Genomic DNA, 27,342 nt, shown 5'->3' on the forward strand with positions numbered 1-27,342 from the left:
GGGCGCGCGCTCCCGATGAACGGGGACGAGCCAGGGGTTATGGCTCCAGCCGGAGCCGCGCTCCGTCCTGCCCCGCGATCCTAGAGCCCATCCTGCCCTGCAGGGGTGCGGGCCCATGCTCTCCTACAGCACAACCCTACAGTTCTTCCTGGGGGCTACAGCCCCTTATTATCCTATACCCCCTCCCCTTGAACCCGAGCATTCCCGCACTGGGGATATAGCTCCATCCTTCCTTGAACCCCACTGGGGATACAGCTCCATCCTTCCTTGAACCCCACTGGGGATACAGCTCCATCCTTCCTGGAACCCCACTGGGGATACAGCTCCATCCTTCCTTGAACCGCACTGGGGGGGATACAGCTCCATCCTTCCTGGAACCACACTGGGGATACAGCTCCATCCTCCCTTGAACCCCACTGGGGATACAGCCCCATCCTTCCTTGAACCCCACTGATATAGCTCTATCCTTCCTGGAACCGCACTGATATAGCTCCATCCTTCCTGGAACCGCACTGGGGATACAGCTCCATCCTTCCTTGAACCCCACTGGGGATACAGCTCCATCCTTCCTTGAACCCCACTGGGGATACAGCTCCATCCTTCCTGGAACCACACTGGGGATATAGCCCCATCCTCCCCTTGAACCCCACTGGGGGGGATATAGCCCCATCCTTCCTGGAACCGCAATGGGGGGGATACAGCCCCATCCTTCCTTGAACTGCACTGATATAGCTCCATCCTTCCTTGAACCGCACTGGGGATACAGCTCCATCCTTCCCCGGGGCTCTCCAGCTCCATCCTGCCCTAGATCCCAACCCTAGCACCAGGGTGGTATGGGGATGAGCCCTGGAGAGCAGCACCACAGTCCCCACACTTTTCCCACCACATCCTTACGCACACCTCAAATAACACTTCCATTTTATTAAAGTTGATCCAAAAACATACCAATAAATAAAAGAAACTCCCAACAGTTTCATGTCTGGAGGAGGCAGAGAGCAAGGGGGTGTTGTGGCCACAGCCCCCAGCTCTGTTGCTCACCCACTGCCCACAAAAGGGACAGTGAGGGGACACAGCCTTCGGCACTCCACCTCCCTGAACCGGATCCTTATGGAAAACCAATGGGTAAAACCAGCACCGTGGGGCGGGATGGCGACGCTCCTGGGGATGTCACCCGGACTAGGGCCGGCAGTACAGGCGCTCCATGGTGGCCACGCTGACCTTCTGCTGGTAGTCCTCCATCCTGTCGTTCAGCTTCTCATAGAGCTGGGAGAGGCAGGAGTCACGAGGGATCCCACCCTGTCCCACCACCCCTCCCAGCCGCCCCATCCCGGTGTTCCGGAGCTCGGTACCCACCACGACGCTGTTCTCGCTGGCGCTGCTCTCCCGCAGCGCCTGCAGCAGCTGGTCTATGGCAGTGTAGGGAAGCCACATCGTGGGGGACGCTGGGGACAGAGGGACCTGGAAGGGACAGGAACCCTCACATCATGTCCCCAAGGAACGTCCTGCCACGTCCCGACAATGTGTGAGCTCACCTCGATCCCAAAATACTGGTGCCCTTTGCCCAGCACAGCATCCACGTACTCCAGGACCAAATCCACGGCCTCCTCCAGCAGATCGTAGTTCAGGTACAGGCGCAGCAGCTCAGCAGCGTCCACTTCCTGCCACAAAGAGGGAAACTCAGCCAGGGAATGTGACCCGGACTGGGACCACGCTGAGGGAACCTGCTCTGAGCCTTGGTACCAGGCACAGAACACCTGTCAGGTGTCCATTGGAGGGAGAGTGATCCGGCAGCTCTGGGACACCTGGAATGTTGGGGTTTTTGGGGACAGCTGTGTCCCTGTGCTCACCTTGTAGCTGTTAATGAGCCAGTTGGGCAGAGGAATCCCGTGTGCCAGGAGCTTGTTGATGACGCAGCGATGGTACAGGCTGTTCTGGGATGGGTAACGCTCCAAGTAGGATGACAGCAGCCTCCAGGCTTCATCTGTGGCACTGCAAGCAAACAGTTCCCCATGGAACACGTGCCAGCGGCTCCTACCCCATCTGTGAGGCCACGGTGTGCTCCAGGCAACGTGGGGATCGGGTGGAAGCACAGCTCTCCCCACATCCTGTGCCCACAGTTTTGGCTCTTAGGATGAAGGACCTGTGAGCCTCTGGATTTGCACAGTGCTCCTGTCTCCAGATCTGCCTCCCGAACTGTGGAGATAAACCTACCTGGACTCCTTGGTGGTGACCAGGGCTGAGAGTTGGTTGGCTGCCAGCCAGTCCCAGGCCTTTGCCTGCGCCGCTTCCCCTCCCAGCTGGAGCTTGATGCACCTGCATGACCGAAAGCCATGGGAAGCTGGGTCCCTCCAGAGCCCAGCCCCTTCCCAGCAGCATCAAAGCCATCCCTTACAGGACTATTCCCAGCCAACAACCCAGCTGGACCGGCAGGGAAAGAAGGCTCTTGGGCAAGTTCCATGCCCAAGCCCCTGCATCCCCCGAGGTGGGAGGGCACCCGGACGTACTTGAAGGTCAGGCCCTCAAAGATGGGCGTCAAGGGCAGCTTGAAGGTTTGGCACAGGGTGATGGCCGAGTCGAAGAGCCCGGCCCGGACCAGCAGAGACACCGTTTCCTCAGGCGTGGAGTTGCCTGAAGGGGAGGAAGAGCAGGTAAAGCCTCCCCAGTAACACCCCAGTGCCTCACCCTGTGTTACTCGTTGAGAGATGCAGCAGCAGGGCACCAACAGCCTCCAGCACCCTGCAGCAGTACTCCTCAATCCATGGCTGGAGGCTTTCCTGGCCTCCAGAGCATCCCATGAGTCCAGCAGCTTCCCTCAAGGGACTAGCTGTGACCCACAGAGCTGTCCCTGATGGAGCACCAGCTGGAGAGGGACAGGAGAGGGACACAGGTAGCAATACACGACAAGGAAATGCTGCCGCTGTTTAGGATCATTGAATTGTTGAGGTTGGAAAAAGATGCCCAAGATCATTGAGGTTAGGGAGGGGACAGCCTCGTCACAGGCCTGCATCCAAGCACACATATTCTGGCAGCACAGAAACTGTGGCACTCGGCTCCCTGCGTCACCACTCTGCCCTCAAAGCAGCTGTTCCATCCCTTCCCTGCAATCCCGCATTGGGAAGTCACCTCCTCCTGACATTCAGAGGGGAAAGATGTGGAGATGTTGTGTAACTTCTACCAGAGATAGTAAAATACTCCAGGTGGGAGAGCTACACCTTCCTGCTTCCCAGGAAGGAACAACTCTCCCAACTTTTTAACACCGCTCCATGAAGCAGGATTATCCAGGAAAATAAATTATTCATCAATTAAAAAGGTTGGATTTAACAATCTTGGAGGTCTTTTCCAACCTTAATAATTCTATGCTTCCATTATTTCCAAAATGCCTTTTTTTGTCCCAACTCAGAAGCTCATCCCACACCCACTGCAGACCACCAGAGCTTGAAAAAGCCAAAAAAAAAGGTGGAAAACTTGAAATTGGTTCTCCTAATGTGCATTTCAGACCTGCTGAAGTCAGTGGCTGGATTTCATGGTAGTGATGGGAATTTGATGGTCCCTGGCAGCTTCTGGGCTTGCCTCTGGGACAGGACAGAGTGGCTGAACCCCCCTCACCTGCCACAGCTGCTGCTGACACGTCGTGTTCCACCAGAGTCAGACGGATCCGTGCCAGCAGACATTCCCTCTCCAAATCCTCCAGCTCCAGGATCTCGATCTGCCGAGTGGCTGGAACAGATGGACACCGGGCTCTCAGTACTTCAAAAAAGGGCTCTTTGGGCACTGTGCACAATGTCATGGAATCACAGAATGGTTTGGGCTGGAAGGGACCTTAAAACTCATCCACTTCCATGGGCAGGGACACCTTCCGCTAGATCAGGTTGCTCCAAGCCCCATCTGACCTGACCTTGGAAACTGCCAGGGATGGGGCAGCCACAGCTTCTCTGGGCAACCTGTGCCAGGGCCTCTGCACCCTCACAGGGAAGAATTTCTTCCCAACATTCCATCTAGTCCCACTCTCTGTCAGTCTGAAGCCATTCCTCCTTGCCCTGGCGCTCCATCCCTTGTCCAAAGCCCTTCTCCAGCTCTCCTGGAGCCCCTTGAGGCACTGAAGAGGCTCTGAGGTCTCTGGGGAGCCCTTGTAAAAGCATCTCTACACTCCTCTGCCATTCGAAGAGGATTTGTACCCCAAAAAGCACCAAAGGAATGATTAGGATTTGCTGACTCTTCCCTGCTCCCTTGACTGTGCTTTTGTCCTTGATACCACTGTCCTGCTCCTCCTCCTCCAGATGTTAGATAATATTTGGGAACAGCTGCTGCTTTGCCTGCCAGGCACACGCCACAAAAAAAAAAAAAAAAAAAAAAAAAAAAACCTCTTCAGAAAAAGCAGGTTTAAAAATACCTGACCTTAAATTTTCCTACTGGAACACTGAGGAGAACCTGATCCCACATCCTGGGCTGTGGCAGACACAGGCAGAGCTTATTCCCAACAGGGTTTCCAAAGGCACAAACAGCTTTGAAAAACTAGAAATTGCCTCAAAAAGCTGGTTTTGTTTTGAATTACAAGTTATTTCCACTGAACAAAGTGCTGTCAAGGCATCAAGCTGTTAGGAGCAGGCACAGGAGCTCCTTGGGGAATAACTGTTCCCTTGGGAAAACTGCTGTATTCCTTGGGGAATAGTGGCAGCGTGCTGTTGGGAGACACTGGGAGAGTTAATAACCTTAAAATCCCACAAATTATTGATCTGATGGAGGCAGGAGCTGTCCTGAGCCATGTCCCAGCTCCCATGCAAGCTGCAGAGAAGCTGTGGAAACTCCAGAGGCATGGGAAGGACCAGGACTGGGCACTTACTGGGAACAGCCATGCACTCCCCATCGTGGCTCCTCTTCGGGGACGCTCCCGGGCGCTCGTACTTGCAGGAAAAAGCAGAAAGAGGATTTATACTCACCTGGTTGCTGAAGGATAAATCACTGATAGGATAAATCCCAACAAATGCTCTCCGTTCAAGCCTTGATTTGGACCAGGGAAGCTGTGCAGTCCCTTGGGAATTCAGGCTACTTTATCCCTGGCTATCAGGAACATCACAATCAGGTGACCAGGCTGCAGCCAGCACCTCCCTGAGTCCTGACTGGGATTTGAAACACAACCCCTGTTACACTAACTCTCCTCTGGACTGGAATTCCAGCTGTTCACACTCCCCAAAACATCTGCTGTCTTCAGCACAAGGTGATACACTCCTGGATCTATCCACCAGCCCGTTCCCAAAAGCCACCCTGCTTCCGCCCTGCCCCAGAAAGGAGGGAATGGCACAAGGGTGACGGATAGGGTTGATGAGCAGAGCAAGGCAGCTGGTCACACGCAGCAGGTAAGAAGTCCAGTCTCTGTTCCCATCAGGAAGGCTTTTGGAAGCTCCTTTTCAGGAAGCTCAGCACTCTTACCACAGCCCCAGAGGCTGGCTGCACTATCCAGGCGTATTCCGGGCGGATCAGCCGCAGGCAGTTAATGGCAGCCAGGAAACAATTTCCCTGTTTCTGGAGCCCTCGGAGCGTCCGCACCTCCCTGCCCAGCCGCATGCCGTACTCAAACATCACTGTTCCAGCTGAAAACAGGGAAAAGCCATCAGCCAATAGCCTGGAGAGAGAGGCCACACACCTGGCAGGGGCAGGGAAAGGGTGTCCCAGGCAGGTACAAGGTGCCATCCCGAGCTTTACCTTTCCGGTAGTTGTGCCGGTACACGTGGAAGGCGTAGAGCAGCTCGTAGTAATTGTGAGTCATCAGATCCACGGCCCGAGCGTGAGACTCGATGATCCCAACAACCTGCAGCACACAGAAGCTCCAGTGGGTTCATAATCCCCTTAAACGGAGGGCTGTGCCCCCCCCCCAAGCCGTGATCCCAGTGCAGGATTACCTCATTGTGCAGGTTCACGTAAGGAAATTCCACCAGGTCCTGGAGCTGGGATCGCTCGCAGAGAACCACCACTAGCTGGCGTAGGCAGTCCAGCTGCCTGCAGAGGGAAGCACAACCCTTTGTGCTTTGGAGGAGCAGGAATAAACCCAGGAGCAGGAACAAACCCAGGATTTAAGCCACAAACAAACACTTTGTGACAAGCTCCTGCTTCTGGATGAGCTCTGCAGGTTTTTTCCTGGCTTAGAACCAACTCAAACCTTCAAGTTTCTCCTGTACTGGAAACAGAGATCCTCTGGAAAGGCCTCCCAGGACGGCAGTCTCCCTCCCTCAATTAGTTAAAAAGCATTCCTATTTCTCCCGTTATTCCAACATTTTTCTCTGCTAGGATAAAGCCTCCCTAGCCAGTTCACTTTCCAAGCTGAAAACTTATCACTAAATCTTTTTATTAAACCAAATCAACTAGGCTCCTACAGCTTCTAAATATACAGTGATACACACATGATCCTTTGGTCTCTTCCCTGTTTTTCTTCCTCTCATTTTCCTCTTAAGAGAGGGTGCTAATCTCAGGTGTCCTTCACACGAACATCCAAAAATGAACTCCACATTTTTAAAGCCACCTCTACACATTAACTTAACACAGCAGTCATGCCTTCCCCTAAAGTGCCATTTTCTTTTCAGCTTCATGGAAAAATGAAAAAGAAACCACGGACCTCCAACAAAGGCATAAGCCTGTCACCCACCTGCCTGGATCTGGGTTTTGTGTTAAAGCTACATAGGCTTCACTGTTGTGCCCCAAATCCAAGTGATGTTTGAAGATGCAGGTCCTCAAAGTAGCCTGAAAACAGCACAGATCAGTTATAAACCCAGCAAAAAATTCCTGTGGAAAAGGTTCCTGAAGAAACGGGGAGAGAAGTGGCTGTACCTGGCTTCTCCAGTCATCTGCTGATTCCATGATGGCCAGGGTGGCCAGCTCGATGACCAGCTCTGGCAAACCCAGCATCTCCAACAAGCGAAGGACCTGGAAGGCAGGAGGGTTTGTTGTTGTTTTTATTTTAGGAGCTGTTCCTGCCCCTAAAGACATTGAAGGGAACAGCTCCTAGACTTTAAAGGGGAATATTTGGGTAAATCACACGGATCTGGATGAAATCCCAGCACAACAGGACCAGGTTACAGCTTCTCTGGAGGATTCACCTCTGTACATGGGGGATTTTTGAAGCATTTCACCACTAATGCTTAGTTTTCTGGATCCTAAATCCAGGGAATCCCTCACCAAGAGCCCAGCTCCAGGCTTGCAGCCTGCCAGAACCACAGCATTATGCAGAAGATGCTATCTCAATTTAAACATACTCATTTTAATTTGCCTCAGAGCTTAGTAACCCTTGCCTTAGGCAGCATCTTACATCAAGCCTGGACATGCCTGGCTTCTGCTTCCAGCATCTGGATCTCATCCTGCCTTGTTCTGCTGGATAACAAAGTCCTTAGCTATTAGGAAACCAATAGGTGGAAAGTACCTAAATTTCACATACTCAGCTTGTCATTACCCCCAAACAAAGCAAAGAAAGTACACATCTCACATTCCAAAAGCTAAGTTTCCTGAGGCTCAAGTCACTTCCCACAAAGGCAGGGATCGGGCAGGAATTCCCTCTCCAGTGTGGAAGGACCGGGTGCCAGTTTACCCGCTCAGCACCGTACCTTGTTGTAGTACTGCAGGCGTGGCGTGGAGACCACCTCGCCCTCCTCGGGCTGGATCAGCCTGTCCAGGAACTCCTCTCTTCCCACCTCAGAGGCAGCTTGGCAGAAACAATCCAAAGCCTGGAAGCAGACCTGGAATCAGCTCGCTGTCCCCTCAGGTGACCGATCCACCTGCTGTACAGGTGAGGGGACAATACTGCCCGTCCCAAGCTTGTGAAATCTTCCCAAGAGCGGATCACACAAAGCCGCTCCAATCCCATCCTTTCCCAAAAGAGGCAGAGCTTGGGAAGGATGTTTCCAATGCACCTTCCCTACCCAAGGGAAAAGGTCCCAGACCTTGGGAAGGAGATGAGGGAAGGCCTCACCTTGTGCCCTTCCCCCATGACGAGGTAGCACCTGCCCATCATGAAGCAGCAGGAGCCCATGTTCACGTGGCACCACGGCTGCAGCAGTCGGATGTATTCCTACAGGAGAGAAGGAATGGGAGTTTGGATTCACGTCAGCGCTCGCTTGTGATCTGCGGGCAGCCAGCACCAGCAAGATTTTGGGGGTTCCTTCAGCTACTGTGCTCAGAGAAATCCTGCTTCTCCAGCTTGAGGGCTGGTCTTTCCAGCCCCAAAGTCCCTTGGATGCACTGATCATGAAATCCTGGAGTGATTTTGGGTTGGAAGGGACCCCTTAAGCCCATCCAGACCCACAGCCCTGTGAAAGGCAAGGACACCTTCCACTAGAGCAGGTTGCTCCATGCCTTGTCCAGCCTGGCCTTGGACTCTTCCAGGGATGAGGCAGCCACAGCTTCTCTGGGCAGGCTGTGCCAGGGCCTCAGCTCCCCCACAAGGAATAATTTTTTCCAATACCCCGTCTAGCCCTGCTCTCTTTCAGCAGGAAGCCATTTCCCCTACCCTGTCAGTCTAGGTCCTTGTCCAGAGCCCCTCTCCAGCTCTCTTGGAGCCCCTTTAGGCACTGGAAGAGGTTCCCAGGAGACCTTGGAGCCTTCTCTTCTCCAGGCTGAATGTCCCAGTTCTCTCAGCTCTCCAGAGCAGAGCTGCTCCAGCCCTGTAAGGGGGAGATATCCCCCACATGCTCCTGGGAAAAAACTGCTCTGAACAGCTCCAGTGTCTGTGTGAAGCACCTCAGAAATAGCTCCCAACACACCCAAAAATCAGACAGGATTCTTCCTACATCCTGTTGCAGGGAACTGCAGGGGAGATGTGGACAGAGTGTGGAGGGCAGAGCTAAGGCTGCAGTACAGTGGGCAAGGCAGGTGCTAGAAGGGGAATACCTGTGCAGGAGAGGGCCAGCAGCCAAGGAAGCACATGGACTACAGCATATGGGAGAGAGTGCCGAGGGCGCCGAGGGCACAGACAAAGCGAGATGACCCAGCCTGGGCCTGTGCCAGCACAGCATCCTCGTCATCCTTGGAGGAGCAGCCATGTCCTGCTAGCAGGGCCGTGGCACTCAGCAGGAATTGGGAGGAGAAACCAGGACTTGGAAGTCAAGTCACCTCTACAGGTGCACAAACCACCAGCACCTCTTGCCTCACCTTTCCTGGCCATCAGCCCTCTCAAAACCACGTGGCGACGTATCCAGAGCCTGGATTCACTCCCTGGATTAGCAGCTACAAGGGATAAATCCTGCTCCAGCTTGTCACGCACAGTGAGCAACACGGAGAGGTTTGGCCCATGTCCCAGCCCTCTGCTCCGTCACCAGACTGCCCCTGTGCCCGTCTGCTCCTTGCAAGGAGCCTCCTGTACCCCCACAGTTTGGGTCACCATGCTCACAGCAAAGCTGCTGCTATCTCCCCGGGGTCAAGGCACTTAATCCAAGTTTCCGTGACCGACTGGGATCAGGGAGAGGAACAGAAGGCACTGGGGAGGAGGAGGAGCCAGGCTCTGCAAAGATAAAAGCCTGGAGGAGACACCAGTGAGGCGAAAGAAATGCGAGGAGATTCAAAGCCTGCACATATGCCAGGAGGGAGAATGATGCTGCTCCAATCCTGGCATTTCCTGGCTCAAAAGCTCTGAAGAATTGAAATTCTTCTCTCAATTCTTCTCAGCAGCACCACAAAAGGAAGCAATTCAGCCCCCAGGTATGAGGGGCTGGGAGGATAAAAGGTTCTGCTGAAAAACAGGTCGTCACTAACAGCCTGCCTGGCCTGCTGCCTCCAGGAATGCCCAGACAGGAATAAAGCTGCAGATCACGTGGAGCTGCAGACAAGGAATTGTGCGGGTCAGAACTCGAGCACAAGCAACTCCAACTGCCAAGAGCACAGGGAGAAAGGTGGAGGAACAGTGACCTGAAATACAGCAGTCTAAAACCCCTGGAAATCAGGAGTTCACCATCCCTGCTGCTGGGATGCCAGGAGCAGCCAGGGATGGAATGATGACAGGTGTGTTTCTCACACTGTTTTTTTACTAATGAGGACATATAAGAAATAAATTAGTCCTTTCTGGGCTGAAGAAATCCGTCTGAACCCAGGTCCCCATGGGCAAACACAGGCAGAGGTGGTACAGGAAAGGCTGTGGGCACACCAGCAGCCAACAAGCTCTAGGATTGCTGGGATATTTAAACAGGCTCTGCAAAGATGTTTCAGGAGCGTGGCGTCACGCGGTCAGACAAGCCCCGGGAGAATAAACTCCTCCATGGAAAGGGAATAGCATAAACCTGAGTATCTGGATGCTCTTGAAAACAGATGAAAGAGAAAATGCAGAAGATGATTCCCCCATGGCAGGGGAGTGGAATGAGATGAGCTTTAAGGTCCTTTCCAACCCAAACTGTTCTGGGATTCCACAATCTTGAATCACTCCCCATCAAACACTCTGTGGTGTTGTCTCAGCTCGGAGAACAGTGATCAGGGATGGTGGTTTTAAACTAAATCAGGGGAGATTTACACTGGATATTGGGAAAATTTCTTCCCTGTGAAGGTGGGGATGCCCTGGCACAGCCTGCCCAGAGAAGCTGTGGCTGCCCCATCCCTGGAAATGTCCAAGGCCAGTTTGGACAGGGCTTGGAGCAACCAGGGATGGTGGACAGTATCCCTGTCCAGGGCAGGGGATGAACTGAATGAGCTCTGAAGTCCCTTCCAACCCAAACCATTCCAGGATTTCATGACTAGGGGAAAGCAGAACTCCAGCATTTGGAAAGATGACGTTTGAGGGAGTTTTCCAGCACCTGTGAGAAGGCTGGCATGATGCACTCACCTGGAGCTGGGTGTACTGACAGCTCGCCATCAGGCACTCTGGGAAGAGGAAGCTGGGATTGCTGGGCCATCTGAGCAGAGGTTAAGGAACACTGGAGAATCCAGTCTGGAGAGCTAGGAGCACTAGTCTGGAAGCCAACATGCCTCTCATGCTCCGTTTGTGGGGGGAAAGGAGAGAAGATTAAGCTGCTCTTTATACAAATCATTATTCTGTAATAAGATTTATCCATATTAGAACAAAATCACCAGTACATCTAATCCCCAACTCCTGTTACCCTTCCAAATCCCCCAGCATCCCGCCCCACCAAGTCAAGTAGTGAGAGCTCAGGGGCTTAAAGTCAAAAACTCAAATCCTTAATCGTGCACCTAAACAGGCTGAAATCTGTGAAATCTTAAAATACCCACAAATTCCACTAATGCCAACAACCTCACTCCTTCAGGAGGTTTGTCTTGGAAATTTGGGGGTGGAAAACTGCTTTTGAAATGGCAGGAGGCTCAGTGGCAATGGATTCACAGCCAAGGATACAGGAGAGGCAGAAAATCAGTCACTATTGAGGTGATAAGGTGGGGCCAGTTCAAACTTGTCTCAGCCAAAGAGGTGTTTGGTTGCAGGAAGAGTCGGGATATGATGTGTTTTCTGGCCACTTCCTGAAAGAAGAGCTCCACGATTGTTTGAGGGCCGGATACTAAAAGTAGAAATTAAAGGAACAGTGAGTAGAGAGCCTGCAGTAGAGATCCCAGGTTTTCCACCCTATCCTGTGCTCATCAACCCAAACAGCACAGATTAAGCCAGGGCAAACCAAAAGCACGTTCCACACTCCAACTTGTTGGTTTTGGATTTCTCCTGCCATCTGGTTAAGTCAGAGGGAGCAGCAGGAGATCAAAGTGCCCCATCCTGCAGTGTTTATTCACCACAGCTCAATTAAAACACACAAAAAAAAGGGCTCTGCTCCCTCTCCACTTGTTATTCCCAGCCTAGCTGCAGCTTTCCAGCACAACAGGGCTGAGGGAGTGCTGAGCTGGCTGTTCCATTCCCTCCCTCCTCATTCCAGCACCCCAAAAATCCCCCCTTGCTGACTGCTGCCAACGCCTCTCCCGGAGCTGCCACCTCCTTCCCTATGCTTCACATATTTCTCCCCAAAGAACAGCGGCCAAACAGGACTTTCCTCACGAGCCAGCCAAGAAATAACCCACGACACCAGCACACACAAAGGATGTTTTCAACTTCCCTGACATTTCCAACTGCCTCCTGCACCCAGACTCTCCATCAGGGAGAGCTCAGGCTCTGAGGATCACCGATGTCAGAAAGTGGAGGAAGCTCTTTCCCAGCTCACATGCAGCACTGCTGCCTGTTTGTCCCAGATTTCCCCAGCTCCTTCTGAAGTATCTCAGCCTCCAAGTGCTGACTAGTCACAGCAGGCTCTTACCTGCATGTTTACTTCCCATCCCTGTTCACCTCCTCCCTCTGGAACCACTTCAAGGCCCACATTTCCCTAATTAAGCAGCCTTATATTCTCCCAATAAAAAAACTAACACTAAAGTCACATCTTTGCAGTAGAACTTAAAAATATGAACCAAATATCAACTGCGATGTTTTGGGGAGGTATTTCCATATTTTTAAACATGTTTTGAGCAAGCACTTCTACATTTTCTTGCTTCCCCGAGCTGCTGCTCTTGGCTGCTGTAGGGCAAAGGCTGGAGAGCAGGACAGGTTGGATGGAGCAGGCTGCTCTGAGCAACTCCAGCTAGTGGAAGGTGTCTCTGCCATGGCAGGGGGTGGAATGAGATGAGCTTTAAGGTCCTTCCAACCCAAGCCATTCCAGGACTCTGTGACAGACCTGGTCTGAGCAAGCCACGGTAAAGTACACAAGGGCAAAGTTTGGCTGATGAGGCCAGGGTTAGAATGACAAATTTTTAGCTCAGTGAGGCATTCCCATCCTTCTCAGGCTGAGCGTAAAATCTGAGTTCAGAGCTCCGAGATCCTTTGTTGTTTGGTTTTTGTTGGTTTTCTTTTGTGGACAGCCTGACAAACATCCCCACTTAAATCAGGGTCATTCAACCACACAGTCCATTAGCTCCCTGCATAAAGCACTTCCCTCAGGTGGCAGAGACAGGCTTAAATAACAGAAAGGGAGAGTTGATGATCCGTGGACACCTTACCCAGCTTGTGTGGTGTCAGGGCCGTGGTGTCTGCTAACTCCAACACGGAGAGATGCTGCAGATTAGATTCCCTAGGGAAGAAAGGAGCCATCAGTGAAGAGCCAACAGAACGCCTCCCGCTTTAACTGCGCTCATTGTTCAACTCCTACGGAGCACGGAACAGCGAGGCCTCGCAGGGCAGATTTAGCACAAGGCAGAGTCAGCTCAGAACATGGAAGGGAAAAGAACCCTCCCCAGTGCTCCTGGAGTGATACTCCCACAGCAACCACCCGTTTTCCACACCAGGAAGGGCATTTCAGGTGGATTAAGGAGGACTCAAAGCCAGGTCAGGTAGAGACTTACAGCGTGTCCACAGGGACGTCGGAGGCCAGGCACTGGCTCGCCCACCGGATCAGGAAGTAGGACAGCAGCAGGGGAGAGGTGCGGTGCAGCAAATCCTGCTGGGACTGGAAGAGCTGTCCCCCTCCCAAAACCATCTGCAAGGAAAGCCCAGAGCTTGGCACACTTGGAGCAACAGCAGGACAAGGGCAACCAGAGAGGTTCGTGTCAGGCCCAGCGTGTCCCTTCTGCAAACAGCAAGGTGCTCAACGGCCTGGCAGGAACTCTGCCCTCCCAGGGAACCAGCTGGAGGTTACTCCAGGTCCTCCCAGGACTCTTGCCCCGCGTCTGGAAGCGTTCAAGAGCAGATTGGAAGGTGCCTAGTGGCCAATGTCCCTGCCCATGTGAGGGCCTTGGAATTAAGCAGTCTTTAATTAAGGTCCCTTTCAACCCAAAGCATTGCAGGATTGTTGTCCCTGAGACTGAAATCATGGCTTTGCTGCAGAGATCACCTCAGGGTCCATAAGCTCCAGCAAAGAGTCACAGGAGATGAAACCATCTGAGCTTTTGAAGGACACAGGTACGTCAAGGTGGGAAAGCAGCAGGTCACATGCCTCATGGTCTGGGAGAGCCCAGCTTCAGAGGGCACCTTGCAACGCACCTTGAATACTACCAGGATAACCTTATCCAGGAAAAAGGGATTTATTTTCAACCAGGAAACTCCTGGCTATTTCTAAGCAAATAATATTGGTTTAAACAAGGCTGTCCTTGTCTGAGGACTTGTTCCGCATCACTGTGTTCATCCAAAGCAGCAGCACCTTGCCTCACGTGGCCTCAGGCCTGGTGGGACAGACCCAGACCAGTCCATCCCACCACTACAAACACAGCTACCGTCGTGGGGGCTGTTTGCTCTGGCTGGAGCAGCTTCCAAGGGGCTGAAACTGCAACCTTGGAGCGTGCTGCCAGAGAACGGAGCTGCCATCGCTGCTGGGAGAGGGCCAGGGCACAGCTGGAAGAGCTGCATGTGTGCTGATTCACGCAGGAGGCTGGAATCCATGCCCTCCTCCCACAAATACAGCTTGGCTTCCTGCTTCCTGGATGTTCAGAGAGGAATAAAGGGAATTAGGCTGCTTTGCTTAGGAAGACAAAAGCAGCTGGAGGAGAGAGCAAGACTTGCCCAAGCCTCGGGCTATTCCAACAGCCCTGTGGGAGGAGACAGAGCTCCACCCTGCACCAGCAGCGGGAACCCCACAGGATTCCCGAGTCCCAGGAGCTGTACTCACGGGATCTCCGAGGCGCAGGAGGAGCTGCTGGAGGATGAGCAGGTCCCGGCAGAGGAGGAAGCGCACGGTGCAGATCTTGGCCACCCCCCCGCACACCACGTGCGCCGCGGTGCTGCTGCCGAACAGCTGGGACAGGCTCATGCGCAGCGCCAGGTGAGGAGCTGAGGGGAAAACCACCCAGGTGAGGCAGGAGCCACACAGGCAGGAACAATTCCCAGGATAAGGACACTTCCTAGCGTTTCCCAGAAGCTGGTGAAGAGCTTTCACCTCTTTCCATGTCAGCATCTGTCTCGTAGTCCATCTCTCGGATGAGCAACCCAATGGCATGGATGGGGTTCCTGATCTCCTGCAGTTTACTGTGGATATCCTCCATCACATTTTCCCTGCAAAATCAAAAATATCCTCACCATCATCATGAACAGCAACCTGAGGCTCCAACTGAAGAGGGCTCCCTTACACTCCCTTCCAGTGAGGATCGGTATCTGATCAGCCTGGACATTCCTAACTGGAATCCTTGGCTAGCTGGTGAGTTTTATTACAGTGCCTGCAGGAACCAGTCTATTTATTCCACTCCCTCAGGCTACCAGGAAATAACAGCCAGATAGTTGGCATTCCACAGGGAAACAATTTCGGTTAGCACAGGAACCACACAGGACCACACGGTTTGACCAGGGCTCTGACCTTTCCCTGCTGTCTTCAGGCACTTCTTTCCACACCTAACAGGAATCTGTGCCTCTTCTGCTCTCTAGGCTGTGGATGGAAGACCCTGCTAACAACTCCAAACAACGGTCTCTATCCCTGGACAAGTCTCCTGCAGCACAGGGCAAGGAGCTCACACATCTCAAACACCCTTGGATGTCAGGCAGGGACAACTCCGGACAATCCCAGCTCAGCCACTCTGAGAAGCTTCTGGAAAACACATCTCCTTACGTGTCATTAGCTATCAAGTCCTCCAGGATCTGCTCTGCAGCCTTTTCTGGAGGCTGGAGGCGGGAGCAAGCCATTTCCATGATGAATGCCATTTCCATAGAAATTGATTCTCCGATCAGGCGAAGGCACTGGACAAGACAGACAACATCACGAGACATCTCCAAATCTGCAATGAAAGAATCTAACTGTGTATTTTCCAACAGATTTCCAAGGGAAGGTGGGAAGACCATGCAAAAGCCAGTTAGTTCAGCTCCTATCACCAGTAACAGCAGACTGGTCCCAGTTCCCTGTGCCAAACCTTCCCCAATAACAATGAGTCTGAATTAAAGCTCAGGAGTCAACAAGGGAAAAATCTGGGCTTCGTTATTCAGAAAATAAAAAATGATGCAACAATAAAAAAATGAAATTCCCTCCAAGGGATTTTTTCCAGCCACAGGTTGAAAGAAAATAAGTAGTGTGAAAAAATATATCCTGAAGAAAATGGCTCAGCTCGGCTCTGCAATCCTTTATTGGTCAGATTTTAAATTAAATCCCATTTTTTTGAGACAGTGAGTGTTTAAAACAGCCAGGGAAAGAACTGCTGGGGCTCCTGCTGAGGCTCCCAAATCTAGCCCAGGCCTCCAGCTTTCCTTCCCTCTGCTCCACAAAAAGCTCAACCAAACAGATGACGATCCCACTTCATAAAAATATATAAAAATCACTCAAGCATGAAAGTGGAGCTTAGGTAACATTTTCCATTGCCTTTTTCTTAGTGAAACGGCATTCCAGGGCCAGCAAAGCACAGAGGGCACTGTGGTGACAATATTAATGACATGTTTTCCATACTCTGGCATTCACTTCCTGGAGACAAGGAACAGCACGGCCCCTCTCCACAGCTGATGTGAAAACATTTCATAAATCCTGGAATGGTTTGGGTTGCAATGGACCTTAAAGCCCATCCAGTCCCACCCCCTGCCACGGGCAGGGACATCTACCACTATCCCAGACTGCTCCAAACCCTGTCCAACCTGGCACTGGACACTCCCAAGGATGGCAGCCACAGCTTCTCTGGGCACCTGTGCCAGGGCGTCCCCACCCTCACAGGGAAGAATTTCACCCAACCCAAACAATTCCATGATTCTACTGGCAGCCTTGACACTATTTTCTAATTGCTGGTGTGAGCATGATGGCAAATTTCACAAAATAAGTACCCCTGCAAAGCCAAAATAAAACTATCTCCATGCAACTATGGATCAGGAGCTCCTCAAGGGATCTCTATGGAAGCTCCCACATCTCTGAAAGGAGGGAAGAAACTGCACGTATTCTCACCTTCAAAGATGGCAGCATCATCCTCGGTCAGGAGGTGCTCGTTGGAGAGGAGATAGAGATGATCGACCAAGGAGCAGGGCACAAGGAAGGACATGGAGCCCTGAAAGGTGAGGAGAAAGCCCCTGAGCTTCCCAAATCCTCTGGAGAAACTTGTTCAGGGAATCTCACCACCACCCAGCCTCACCTTCTTTAGCAGGCACACCATGCTGGTGTAGGGGTTCAGGTGCAAGGCCAGAGGCCGGGAAAGAGCTTCCTGGTACTGCAGGCAGCAGGCATAGAACTTGGACCAGAATTCCACCTGCAGCTGCCAAAACTCCTCCGGGGAGCACTCGTATTCTGTCACACTGCCCTGGAACTGGTGGGGGCAAAACAAGGGAATCAGGAATAGCCAAGTGAAATAAGAACAGGATAAAACAAGGGAATTCAGACCCAAAAAGAACCTAGGGATCTCTCAAGTAGGTCTCCTAATAATTGTTATTTGGATTATTTGGAAGATAATCCCTCTATTTTGGATTCTCTTCCAAAATGATGAGCAACTGCTCTGCGGGCTGGTGGTCTGGGCACCACGTGATGGGTGACTAAAATGCACGCAGGGAGCAGAGACAGAACAGCCAGGATTCCAAAAACCCAAGAGGGAAAGGAAACTCCAGGCAGGAAGGATGAAGACTTGTACTTTTTAAAAAGTTACATCATTCCCTTTGGAGAAAAAAAGGATCAGCCAAGGTGCGGGGTCACCTGTCACCTAAAATATCACGACACTATGTACAACACAATATCCTGGAAGGAAAATCCATCTCACCTCATTTTCCACAGCTAAGGTGACCTCTTTCCTTAACTCATCCCACGTCAGATCCATGTGCCTCTCGGTTCCTTGAGAAAAGATCTGCAAAGCAGCACAAGAAACTTGGATTTTAAGGCAAAATAAAAGTCTCACCAAAGGTTCAAGCAGCACTCAGTGAGGTAAAGCAGGACGAGAGCATCAGCCAGCACTTTGTGGGATGGAAGTGTTGAAAAAAAAGGTCTGGATGCTAAATTTGGGATATATGGATGTGTGGCAGTGTGCAACCACCACACCTCAAGGGATTTAAAATCTGTGTGATGTGGCACTTGGGGAGATGGGTTAGTGGTGGTCTTGGCAGTGCTGGAGGGAACTGTCAGATTCCACCATCTCAGAGAGCTTTTCTGACCTTAGTAATTCCACGATTCCATGACACATCCTGACAAACAGCACCACAGGGCGCTGAGTCCCCATTCTCCTGGCTACATCATCAGCAATGAAAAACAAGCTCAGCAACTTGCTGTGCTATCCAAGGGGAAAAAAACCAATTATCTGGATTCCAGGTTCCATCTCCAGCTGTGCACACACAACAGCTGCAGTGCAGCCCAGCAGCCACCAACTCGCCCCAGGGACTCCCCTTGAAAACACGCCTGGCAAGAACTCCAAGGAATCCTGCTGCCTCACATCTAAAGGGGCAGGAAGAGGATGCACAGAGAGCATCCCAAATTCCCTCTCACTTACCTGCAAAGCCTTCTGGATGGCTGCATTAGTGAACCGGCCCGGCATGAAGAGATATTCCAAGTAGATTTCCTGCAAAAACATTGTGACTTAAGGAAGCTCAAGGATGAGCAGAGCATTTAAGCTGCTGTTTCTGGTCTTTCCTCCTATTATCAACATCATCCCCTGGATCTGTGTTTCTGTCCACACCCTGCTCTAGCCTGGGATCAGAAATGGCTTCCTGCCCACTCCTGACTTTGTTTATTCCCCTTCTCTCTCCTGAGTGACCCCTTTATTTTTGGTGCTGTTCTACAGCTGGCTCACCCTGGGGTCCTGATCCTGCCGGACCGTCACCTCCTCCTCAGGCAGCGGCTGCACAAACACCTGGTTCCATTGGCCTGCAACATTCCTGGAAGGAAACAAACCTGGAATCAGCTTGGCATCCACCTGAACCAAACCTGTGGCTTTCATCAGCAAAAACAGCCCTCTAAATGTGGAAAAGGAGCTTTGTGTAGTGACAAGGGACAGATCTTGGCAGGAGAGGTTAACTGTGGCATTCCTAGCCATAAACTGATGAAACATGTTGGAATCCTTCATTTAATTCAATTTTCTCCCCATCCCATGAACTCACAAGCAACTCTCAGACTGACTAGTAGCTTCTTTTCCTAAAATTTGCACCCTCAGGATTTTTAATCCACTGTTCAACTCCCTGGCTCTGCACCAAGCCATCCTCTCAGCTTTATATTCAGGGATGATCCTTTCCCATCACCATCTCCCCAAATCATGTTTTTTCCTGGAAGGGACCACCTGGTTGTTTTGAAGGAGCTGTGGGGAAGCACAACGCTCCCTCTGCCATGCTCAAACTCCACTTTCAGCAATCCTGCTGCCTGGATTTTTGCATTTTCCATGTTCCAGCAGCTTGAGTATAAATCTCTAAGTTGAGGTGGTCTGCCAGGGTTTTCCTGCAGTTATCCCAGTGATCCATGCCCAAAACTCACTGCTCAAAGTTGATGTATTTCACAACAGTTTGGTTCTCCTCGTTGTGCCACAGCGCCCAGATCTCGGCCGAGGTTAAGGCAAAGTCAACCAGAGTCTCCTAGGAAAGAGGAAAAGAGCCAATTTCCTTTCTTATTCCCAAATTAGAATACAGCAGAGAAAGGCAGGTACTTAACAACACCAAAACATTCCCCTGTGGAATTTAACAGGCTTTGAGAATTATTTAGCCTGGAAAACAGAAGGCTTTGGGGTGACCTAATTGCCCCTTCCAGTACCTGAAGGAAACCTATACGAGAGATGAATAGGGAATTTTGACAAGGGCTAAGAGTGACAGGACAGGGGAAACAGCTCCAAACTGAGAAAGAGGAGATTCAGATGGGATATTGGAAGCAATTGTTCCCTGTGAGAGTGCTGAGGCTGCCCAGAAAAGCTGTGGCTGCCCCATCCCTGAAAGCATCCAAGGCCAGGTTGGACAGGGCTTGGAGCAATCTGGTCTAGTGGAAGGTGTCTCCGCCCACAGCAGGAGGGTGGAACAACAAGATGAGCTTTAAAGGGTTCCTTCCAACCCAACCATTCTGTGACTCTGTGATTTAAATCCCAAAGTCCAGGCCTCTTCCTCCTGGGGGCCAGGCCCCAGCTCTCACCTGCGAGGAGAACAGGGAGGAGATGTGGTCAAGGCTGTAGCGGTTGCTCTCAGTGCTCACCAGCTGGAAGACACAAAACTACAAACACACCTCATAAATCATTTCCTGAAGGATTAAACCAACACATCTCATGGAATATCATCATTCCATTCCATCTCCCTGCCTGGTGCTAGGGGCAACAGAACCTAGAGGACAAGAGGGGTGAGCTGAGCACACTACTCGACCCTCTGCACAGAAATCCTGGCTTCACCCTTCTCCCCAAGGACACTCATCCCTGCCTAGACCTGAAAGCCCCAATTCCTCAGCTGCAGGCAAGCTCTGCATGTTCTTCCCAGAGCAGAGCACTCATGGGACAGCAGGACTCATGTTACACACTCTTGTTCTGTGTGGGAATTCCCCAGAGAAAGGGATAAGCTGTCCAACAGATGAGCCTGGTTTGTGCCGTCCTTCCCCTCCTGCTAAATTTATCGTTCTCCAAGAAAAGTTCTCCCCGAGTTGCAGAAGCATCCACATGCTCCCAGGAGCCTGGCGTAAACACACCACCAGCATTTTCCTGCTTTTAGCTCCTTTGGGACCTTTCCTTTTCCCACGGCACATCCACGCTTTCAGAGCAGGAGGTAAACAAGTGAACTAGCCCTCACGGATCAGCTTAGTCACACAGGGAATTCCGCTCCCAGGGCTCGGGCACACATATCCCCCAATGCTGAGAGGGGAAAAACGTTGATTTAGAAACCACCGATCCCTCCAGAGGGTCACACATGAAACTTTTCCCTATTTCTTGCCTTCCAAACCCAAGTCCTAGGGGAATGACTGCTCTTCCCGCAGCCTGAAGAGCCCGTGGCTCTGTACCTGCCCTCGCTTGGGAGCGTGCATGTAGACTCCCAGGTACAGGCCCAGGGACTGGGAGAAGGCCAGGCGCAGGCGGTGCCCGGTGCCGGCCGCCAGCCGCAGGTCCCTGCTGACCGGCATGAACTCCAGCAGATCCGCCACCATCAGGCACATCTGATCCTGCAAACAACAAAAGCATCAGGAGAGCAGCTTAGGAAACATTCTAGATTGAGAAACTGCTCCTCCCCTTCCCCTTCCAGACAACATCTGCCCGGAACTTTCCACGACAGATGTCAATTAGGCTCCATACATTTACCTGAACCACTCCTTGGCTTCTCCCAGCTCACCTGGGCCCCCTTCCCACCAATCCCACGGGCTGCCAGAGCCCAGGCATGTAGGATAAAGCTTCCCCTCCCTCCCACAGCACATTCCAGTGCCACTGAGCCGTGAAAGCACCGTGCTGCTCCATTAGCTCTGGCACTCAATATCTGGAGCAAAAGGCTCTTATTAACTTCCTATTGACAAAGACACTTTCATTACTGCTGAAAGCAGGAGAAAATCCATTTGGGATGGCTCCTTGGGCCTCAAAGTGATCCTGCCTGCCTGCCCAAGTGCTCCAGTAGGTCTGGAAAAAACCCTCACCCCAGGAACGTGTATGTTGCAGTTGAGACAGCCACACATACATGGAATGATGATACACAGAGCATCACCATACAATATCAGAAGGTTTCAAGCCATCCAGAGTATCACTGTACCACATCAGAAGGCTTCAGGTGTCTGCCCATACAGAGTAGCATTCTACCACCTCAGAAGGCTGCAAGCATCTGCTCATCTTGTCCCTCAGCCCAGCCTTTTACACCCCTCATGCTCATGCAGTGCCCCTGTGTGCCCTCTGCTCCCTTTGGTGCTTGGCAGTGACACCTCAGCATTCCAGGGCTCATTGCCCCAACACTGCTCACCTGCTTCTCACAGCTGCACCCACTGGGGACGGGGCTCAGCCACAGCCCCACTCCCAGTTCCCACAACCTGTGTGCCTACAATTCCTTTTTTTTCTTTTAAATAAATGCTATGTCTACAATTTCTCTACAGGGCCCTTGCAGAAGAAACAGTAAACATGGTACAGATATCTCTTTTGTAGCTTCCACCAACTCTAGAATGCATCCCTGTACTGACCTCGATTCACTCTCTAAACTTGCATACCATTAAAACCTTTATACTTACATTTATAGAATATTGACATCAATAGCAACATACAAGAATAAGCCAAAGGCCAAACACCAGGATATCAACAAAATCAACAGCTATACAATTCCCCCAATAACTATACAACTTTTAACAATATCAATAATTATGCAGCTATATTATTCCAAATTATAATCCTTTTACAACTGTTAATAAAATAACAGTGAGATCAGTATAGAATGAACAAAATGCAAACACAGCCCTTTGTCTGCATAAAACGTAAATACATTTACAAAACCAGATCTGATGTGGATAATATGCAAAGACAACCATTCAGTAATAACAACAAGAACAAATTCCAAGACAGAACATTGGCCAAGCTACTAACAAAGCACAGTAAAATGGGAAACACCAGAAAAAGTCGAGCTCAAGGCACCAGGTCGGTTGAGAGCTCTGTCATTTCCACAGCTGGGCTCCCTCATGCCATTTCCACTTACCCAAGCAAGGATGATTATTCACACAGAGGATATAGAATCACTCCATCCAGGCACTGTGCTCTGAATTTTTCCCTCTGGGAAATCTGCCGGTATCAGCACTTGCACTCAAAGACAGCAGGCTCCCCTGAGCCATAGTAAGGGCTCTATTGGCTGGATGACTGCAACTGAGCATTGTTCTTTTCCACAGTGTTCCTACCCAGGGAGCAGTTCCTTCCCGGTGTGCATCACACATATTCCAAAATCCCCTCCACACACTCTACTCTGAATTTGGGAGTACTTTCAAATATCTGGGTTTACAGCGGAATTCAGTATAGTCACCTGACGTGGAGTACAGCTTGGTTTATTCAACCCATTTCAGCTCAACATTGTTTTTGCCCATATCTTCTTCTGATGCCACAAAGGACACCAGGAAAACTGGGGGGCTTGTCCACTGCCCACTAAGACAGGTGACTGTTGGAGATCCTTTCAAGATGCAGAAATTTGGGCATTTCTTTCCACAGTACCACCTTGCTGATATTCTTGCAAGGGGAAGACAAGAAGCTCTGCACAGTGATCAGCTGGAGGTGTGCCACATCTCCCAGCTTGTCCTTTGCACGTTGGCAGCTCTGTGCAGGTAGGTCCCATAGTCTTTTCCTAACTTCTTTCCAAACACTAAATGCAGTACTTGCATCAGTCTTAAAATCCTATGACTTTGCCCATGGTAAAACACACAAAGGGCACAGTCAGTAGTCTCAATGCCTTCTCTTTTCCACAAAGCTTTCCACGTAGACAAAACACTCTGTTCTTCACTTGTTATTTCCCATTATGTCCCCAGTGGCTCAGCCGTGCCCCAGGTGTCAAAATCACTCTGGTCTAGAGCACGCAGCTTCTCCTGCTGCTCTCAACACTAGGCTGGGCTCCCTCTCTGGCTGTACCTCATCCTACAGCCCAATCCCAAGTCACATCAGGGTCACCATGTCACAACACACACCACAGCATAGGCTGCAGTTGAGAGGGCCACTATACACAGAGCACCACCATACAACTTCAGAAAGCTCCAACCCACCCAGAGTATCACTGTACCACACCAGAAGGCTTCAGGCACCTGCCCATACAGAGTAACAGCCCATCACCTCAGAAGGCTGCAAGCATCTGCTCATCTTGTCCTTCAGCCCAGCCTTTTACACCCCTCATGCTCATGCAGTGCCCCTGTGTGCCCTCTGCTCCCTTTGGTGCTTGGGCAGTGACACCTCAGCACTCCAGGGCTCATTGCCCCCAACACTGCTCACCTGCTCCTCACAGCTGCACCCACTGGGGACGGGGCTCAGCCACAGCCCCACTCCCAGTTCCCACAACCTGTGTGCCTGAGGCTGGGCAGGAAATCCCCTGCTTCAGACACTGCTACAAACACACACCATGACTGGTCTCACATATTGTCCCAAATCCCAGTGTGGAGAAGCCACAGCCACAATTTAATGGGAGACAGATCCATGCCAAGCACTCAGCTGTGATTCCTTGGGCTTCATTTTGTTCCCCCAACCCCAGGTTCTGCTCACCTTGTAGGACCACATCCGGAGCTTATGGTCCTGGCAGAGGGCGAAGAGGAAGGCATCGTGATCCAGGCAGTGCACGGAGAGGCTGACGGGCACATCCGAGGGGCCGCCATCGCCTCTGGAAAACCAGAGGTTACATCAACACCTTCAAAGAAAATTCTCCATCCCCGGAAGTGTCCAAACCCAGCCTGGACACTGGTCTAGTGGAAGAGGTCCCTGCCCTAGGCAGAAGGTGGGACTGGATGACCTTAAAGGCCCCTTCCAACTCAAATCCCAGGATTTCATGATTCTAAAATCATGGCAGGCGCACAGATCCATGGCAGCGAGTTTCCTCCATTGTGCTTAAATCCAAATAAACCACTAGGTGAGAGCAGGAGAAGGGAATGTTTCAGCATCCCCAGAGCAGGGGATCCCACCACACCAGCGACATCCAGTTCTTCACTTGTTTTGGCGGAACTGAAACACATTCCCACTTCCCCACTCCCTGCCTGGTATTTGCAAAACACAGCTGAAAGATCCAGAGGGTAAAAAGGATCGAAGCAGTCCTGGCATGGATCCTGCCAGCCCGACAAGGATCCAAGAAGCCATGAGCAAGGATCCTGACAGCCTCAAATGCTGCCTCAGCTTTCATATTTTCCAGATTCCATACCGCATCAGTATGTGACTCTGAACTGCATATGAAGTGCTAGCAAGTTCTCTTCCCAGTTTGGTTAGACAAAACAGTCTTTTTCCCAAGAACCAAGGACACTGTTGCAGCCTCAGGCCCAAAAAGTACACAAATAAACAGCAAAAAAGTAAACCTTAAACAGCAGCAAATTGAGGAGAGCAATCTGGGAGCATGGATCCTGCCAGATCCATCCAATCCATCCATTGTGGCAGACCCCCCCCCCATGGTCAAAGTCACTCAGGGCATCAAAGGACCCACTCCCACTTCCACAAAAGCTCTAGGATTCAGCTGTGCCCTCTAAGCCACCCTAACAATCCCAACCCACCACGGAGCATCCGTGTGATCCCCACGTAACCTCTGCTCATCAGGAACACGCCTGGCTCCTCAGCACCAGGGCAGAGTAATCCCTAATCCATGCTGGCTGCGAGCCACGTCCTGAGCAAATCCTTGGAGGCCAATTACTAGAGAACATATTCACAGACACATGGAACAGCAGGACCCTGCTAATCCAGCATTCCACTCCCAGCTTCCGTATTCTGATAGCTCCTGTGACCCTGTTAACTTTTTTGGGTGGAGTATTTATAGGTGCCTGTGTGACTCAAGCTAAAAATTCCAGGTGAGGGGATCCAGAAGCCAAAATTAGCTCAGTTTATCCACCTCCAGGCACTCACCTGATGGCAGTGGGCATCCAGCCCGTGAGGAAACGCTGCACCACCGAGCTCTGCTTCAACTCCACGACAGAAACGCTTCCTTCAAATACAAAAAGGAAAATCAAAAATGGAGATTAAATAAAATTCCAAGATGGGAGAGGGGCTGCAGTCTCCAATCCTTACCAGGAGCATCAGGAGGAGGCAGCTTAAGGACAAAGATCCCTCCCGAGGCAGAGGGAAGGGCGAAGAGAGCCTCCCCCTCGCTGCTGAGCCAGGCTGCAGAGGCCACGGAGTTGGGAGCCAGCCCTGGCACGCTGGGAATCACGTAGTAATTGGAGGGATCCCTGATGTGGATTTTGCTGACGTCTGTAAACACCGACTGCACTTGGCTCTCTGTTATCAGCTCCTTTGGGGAAACAGGAGAAAACAGCCTCAAGTTGTGCCAGAGGAGGTTTAGGTTGGATATCAGGGACAATTCCTTCATGGAAAGGATAATTAGGCACTGGAACAGGCTCCAGTGGTGGAATTCCCATCCTGTGTGGATGTGGCGCAGGGGGACATGGGTGGCCTGGGCAGGGCTGGAGTCCATGATCCTAGAGGACTCCATAAAACATCAAATCCTGAGCACACATATCTAAGGTACAGGGAAAAAAAAACAAACCACCAGACATCGATGGAATGGCAACTGTCTCCTTGATAAAAAGGATTTTTCCAGTAAAAAATCTCAGGTACAGCTCAGAGAAAACTGCTGGTGGCACATCCCAGGAAGAGCAGCTCTGCCACAGCATAGGGTCATCCCTTGGGAAAGCTCTCTGGAGCTTTCATGGAGAGAGAAGCTCTCCAAGAGAGGAGAGGATCCTAGTAAGAAGCAGGCACAAGAGGAAAAGTCAGAACAAATGGGGCAAATCATAGACTCCTGCAATGGTTTCAGTCAGAAGAGACCTTAAAATCCATCCAGTTCCAGCCCACATCCATGGAATGATGGTAAATGTGATATAAACCCTGCCTAGGATCCACCTGCCACATGAAACACAGATTCCAACCCAGATAAAATCAGCCTACAGCCTTCTCAGCTGAGGGGAAAAAAAGACAACCCAGCCAGGAAGGGCTCTGGAAAAGCTGAGGTTCATTCCCAGCAGCAGCTCAACTACAGTGTGATGACACAGGCTGGACACCCCACCAGTTCCTGAGCCAAACACGGCTAAATTCCCCAAACCTCCACTTTTCCTCTTGCTCTCGATGCATTTTGCGTCACCTCCCCGTTCCCGAGCCCTCCCTGCGCTGACAGGGTCCCCTGCCCGGCGCCCGGCGGCATTCCCGGCACTCACGCTGCGGTAGAGGCGGGCGGGGTGCGGGAGCAGCAGGCGGTGCACGGTCTGCGCCGTGAGCAGCAGCACCACCAGGTGACTCTGCACCTCGCACAGGTGGATCCCGCCCGGCAGGAACGGGCAGCCCTGGACCCGCAGCCGCACAGCGTTGTTCAGCAGGTTCACGTCCAGGGACTCCTCCACCAGCTCCACCGTGTCCCCCGACGTGCTCCTGCGGGAACAGAGCGGCACACCTGAGCACCAGGAGGCTCTGAGAGGGGACAGAAGGGCAGAGATGAGGGGGATATGAGGGACAGGAGGGTCTCAGAAGGGTGAGAAGGGCGAGGCGCGGATGAGGAGGGTCCAAGCGAGGCAAGGCGGACGGGGGCGTGCACTCACCATCGCACCCAGCGATTCCTGGTGGCGGCCCCGAGCTGCGCGCTCTCTTGGTAGCAGAAGCCGCCGGCGCTGTCGCTGTAGCGCCCGGCGGGGAGCGGGGCGATGCCGGGGGGCACGAAGATCAGCTCCTGCGGGGATCGCGGCGGGGCCCGGCCGGCCGCGCTCAGCTCCAGGCAGCTCCGCGCCGCCAGAGCCGCCGCCATCTTGGGCCGCCGCGTTCCCGCCTTGGCCGCGCGGGGCACGACGGGAAGGGGAGGGAGCGGGCGCCCCCCGGCGGGCGGGAGGACGGGGGCAAGAGGGGGCGGGGCGCCCCCTGGCGGGCGGGAGGACAGGGGGCAAGAGGGAGAGAGGAAAGGAG

At 52.0% G+C, this 27,342-nt stretch overlaps 1 protein-coding gene across 1 annotated transcript; it reads right to left on the reverse strand.

Annotated features, from left to right (window-relative positions):
* Positions 1-884: 884 nt before the first annotated feature.
* Positions 885-27,230, reverse strand: NUP160 (nucleoporin 160). The gene is made up of 35 exons (XM_038138911.1): positions 26,985-27,230; positions 26,607-26,817; positions 25,462-25,684; positions 25,300-25,378; positions 23,965-24,079; positions 20,772-20,930; positions 19,923-20,000; positions 19,281-19,378; positions 18,607-18,691; positions 18,307-18,375; positions 17,587-17,670; positions 16,972-17,142; positions 16,788-16,887; positions 15,480-15,645; positions 14,817-14,932; positions 14,550-14,710; positions 13,291-13,424; positions 12,949-13,019; positions 11,315-11,474; positions 10,790-10,859; positions 7,955-8,053; positions 7,590-7,709; positions 6,820-6,915; positions 6,638-6,732; positions 5,898-5,994; positions 5,701-5,806; positions 5,428-5,588; positions 4,841-4,901; positions 3,607-3,717; positions 2,505-2,628; positions 2,212-2,313; positions 1,848-1,989; positions 1,533-1,658; positions 1,354-1,458; positions 885-1,263 (listed from the first exon to the last, which is right to left on the reverse strand). Exons 1-35 carry the CDS (start codon positions 27,185-27,187, stop codon positions 1,177-1,179), a joined length of 4,185 nt encoding a protein of 1,394 aa, XP_037994839.1. The 5' UTR covers positions 27,188-27,230; the 3' UTR covers positions 885-1,176.
* Between the last annotated feature and the right edge of the window lie 112 nt (positions 27,231-27,342).

This window comes from Motacilla alba, chromosome 5 (assembly GCF_015832195.1).
Source record: "Motacilla alba alba isolate MOTALB_02 chromosome 5, Motacilla_alba_V1.0_pri, whole genome shotgun sequence".
Taxonomy (NCBI): domain Eukaryota; kingdom Metazoa; phylum Chordata; class Aves; order Passeriformes; family Motacillidae; genus Motacilla; species Motacilla alba.

Coding starts and splice junctions, on each gene's coding strand:
- NUP160 (XM_038138911.1), bottom strand. CDS start 27,187: ATGGCGGCGGCTCTGGCGGCGCGGAGCTGCCTGGAGCTGAGCGCGGCC. Junction 14,933..15,479: donor GACTTGATAGCTAATGACAC/GTAAGGAGATGT, acceptor TTGATTTTGCAG/GGAAAATGTGATGGAGGATA. Junction 4,902..5,427: donor AGCCAGCCTCTGGGGCTGTG/GTAAGAGTGCTG, acceptor TTTTCCTGCAAG/TACGAGCGCCCGGGAGCGTC.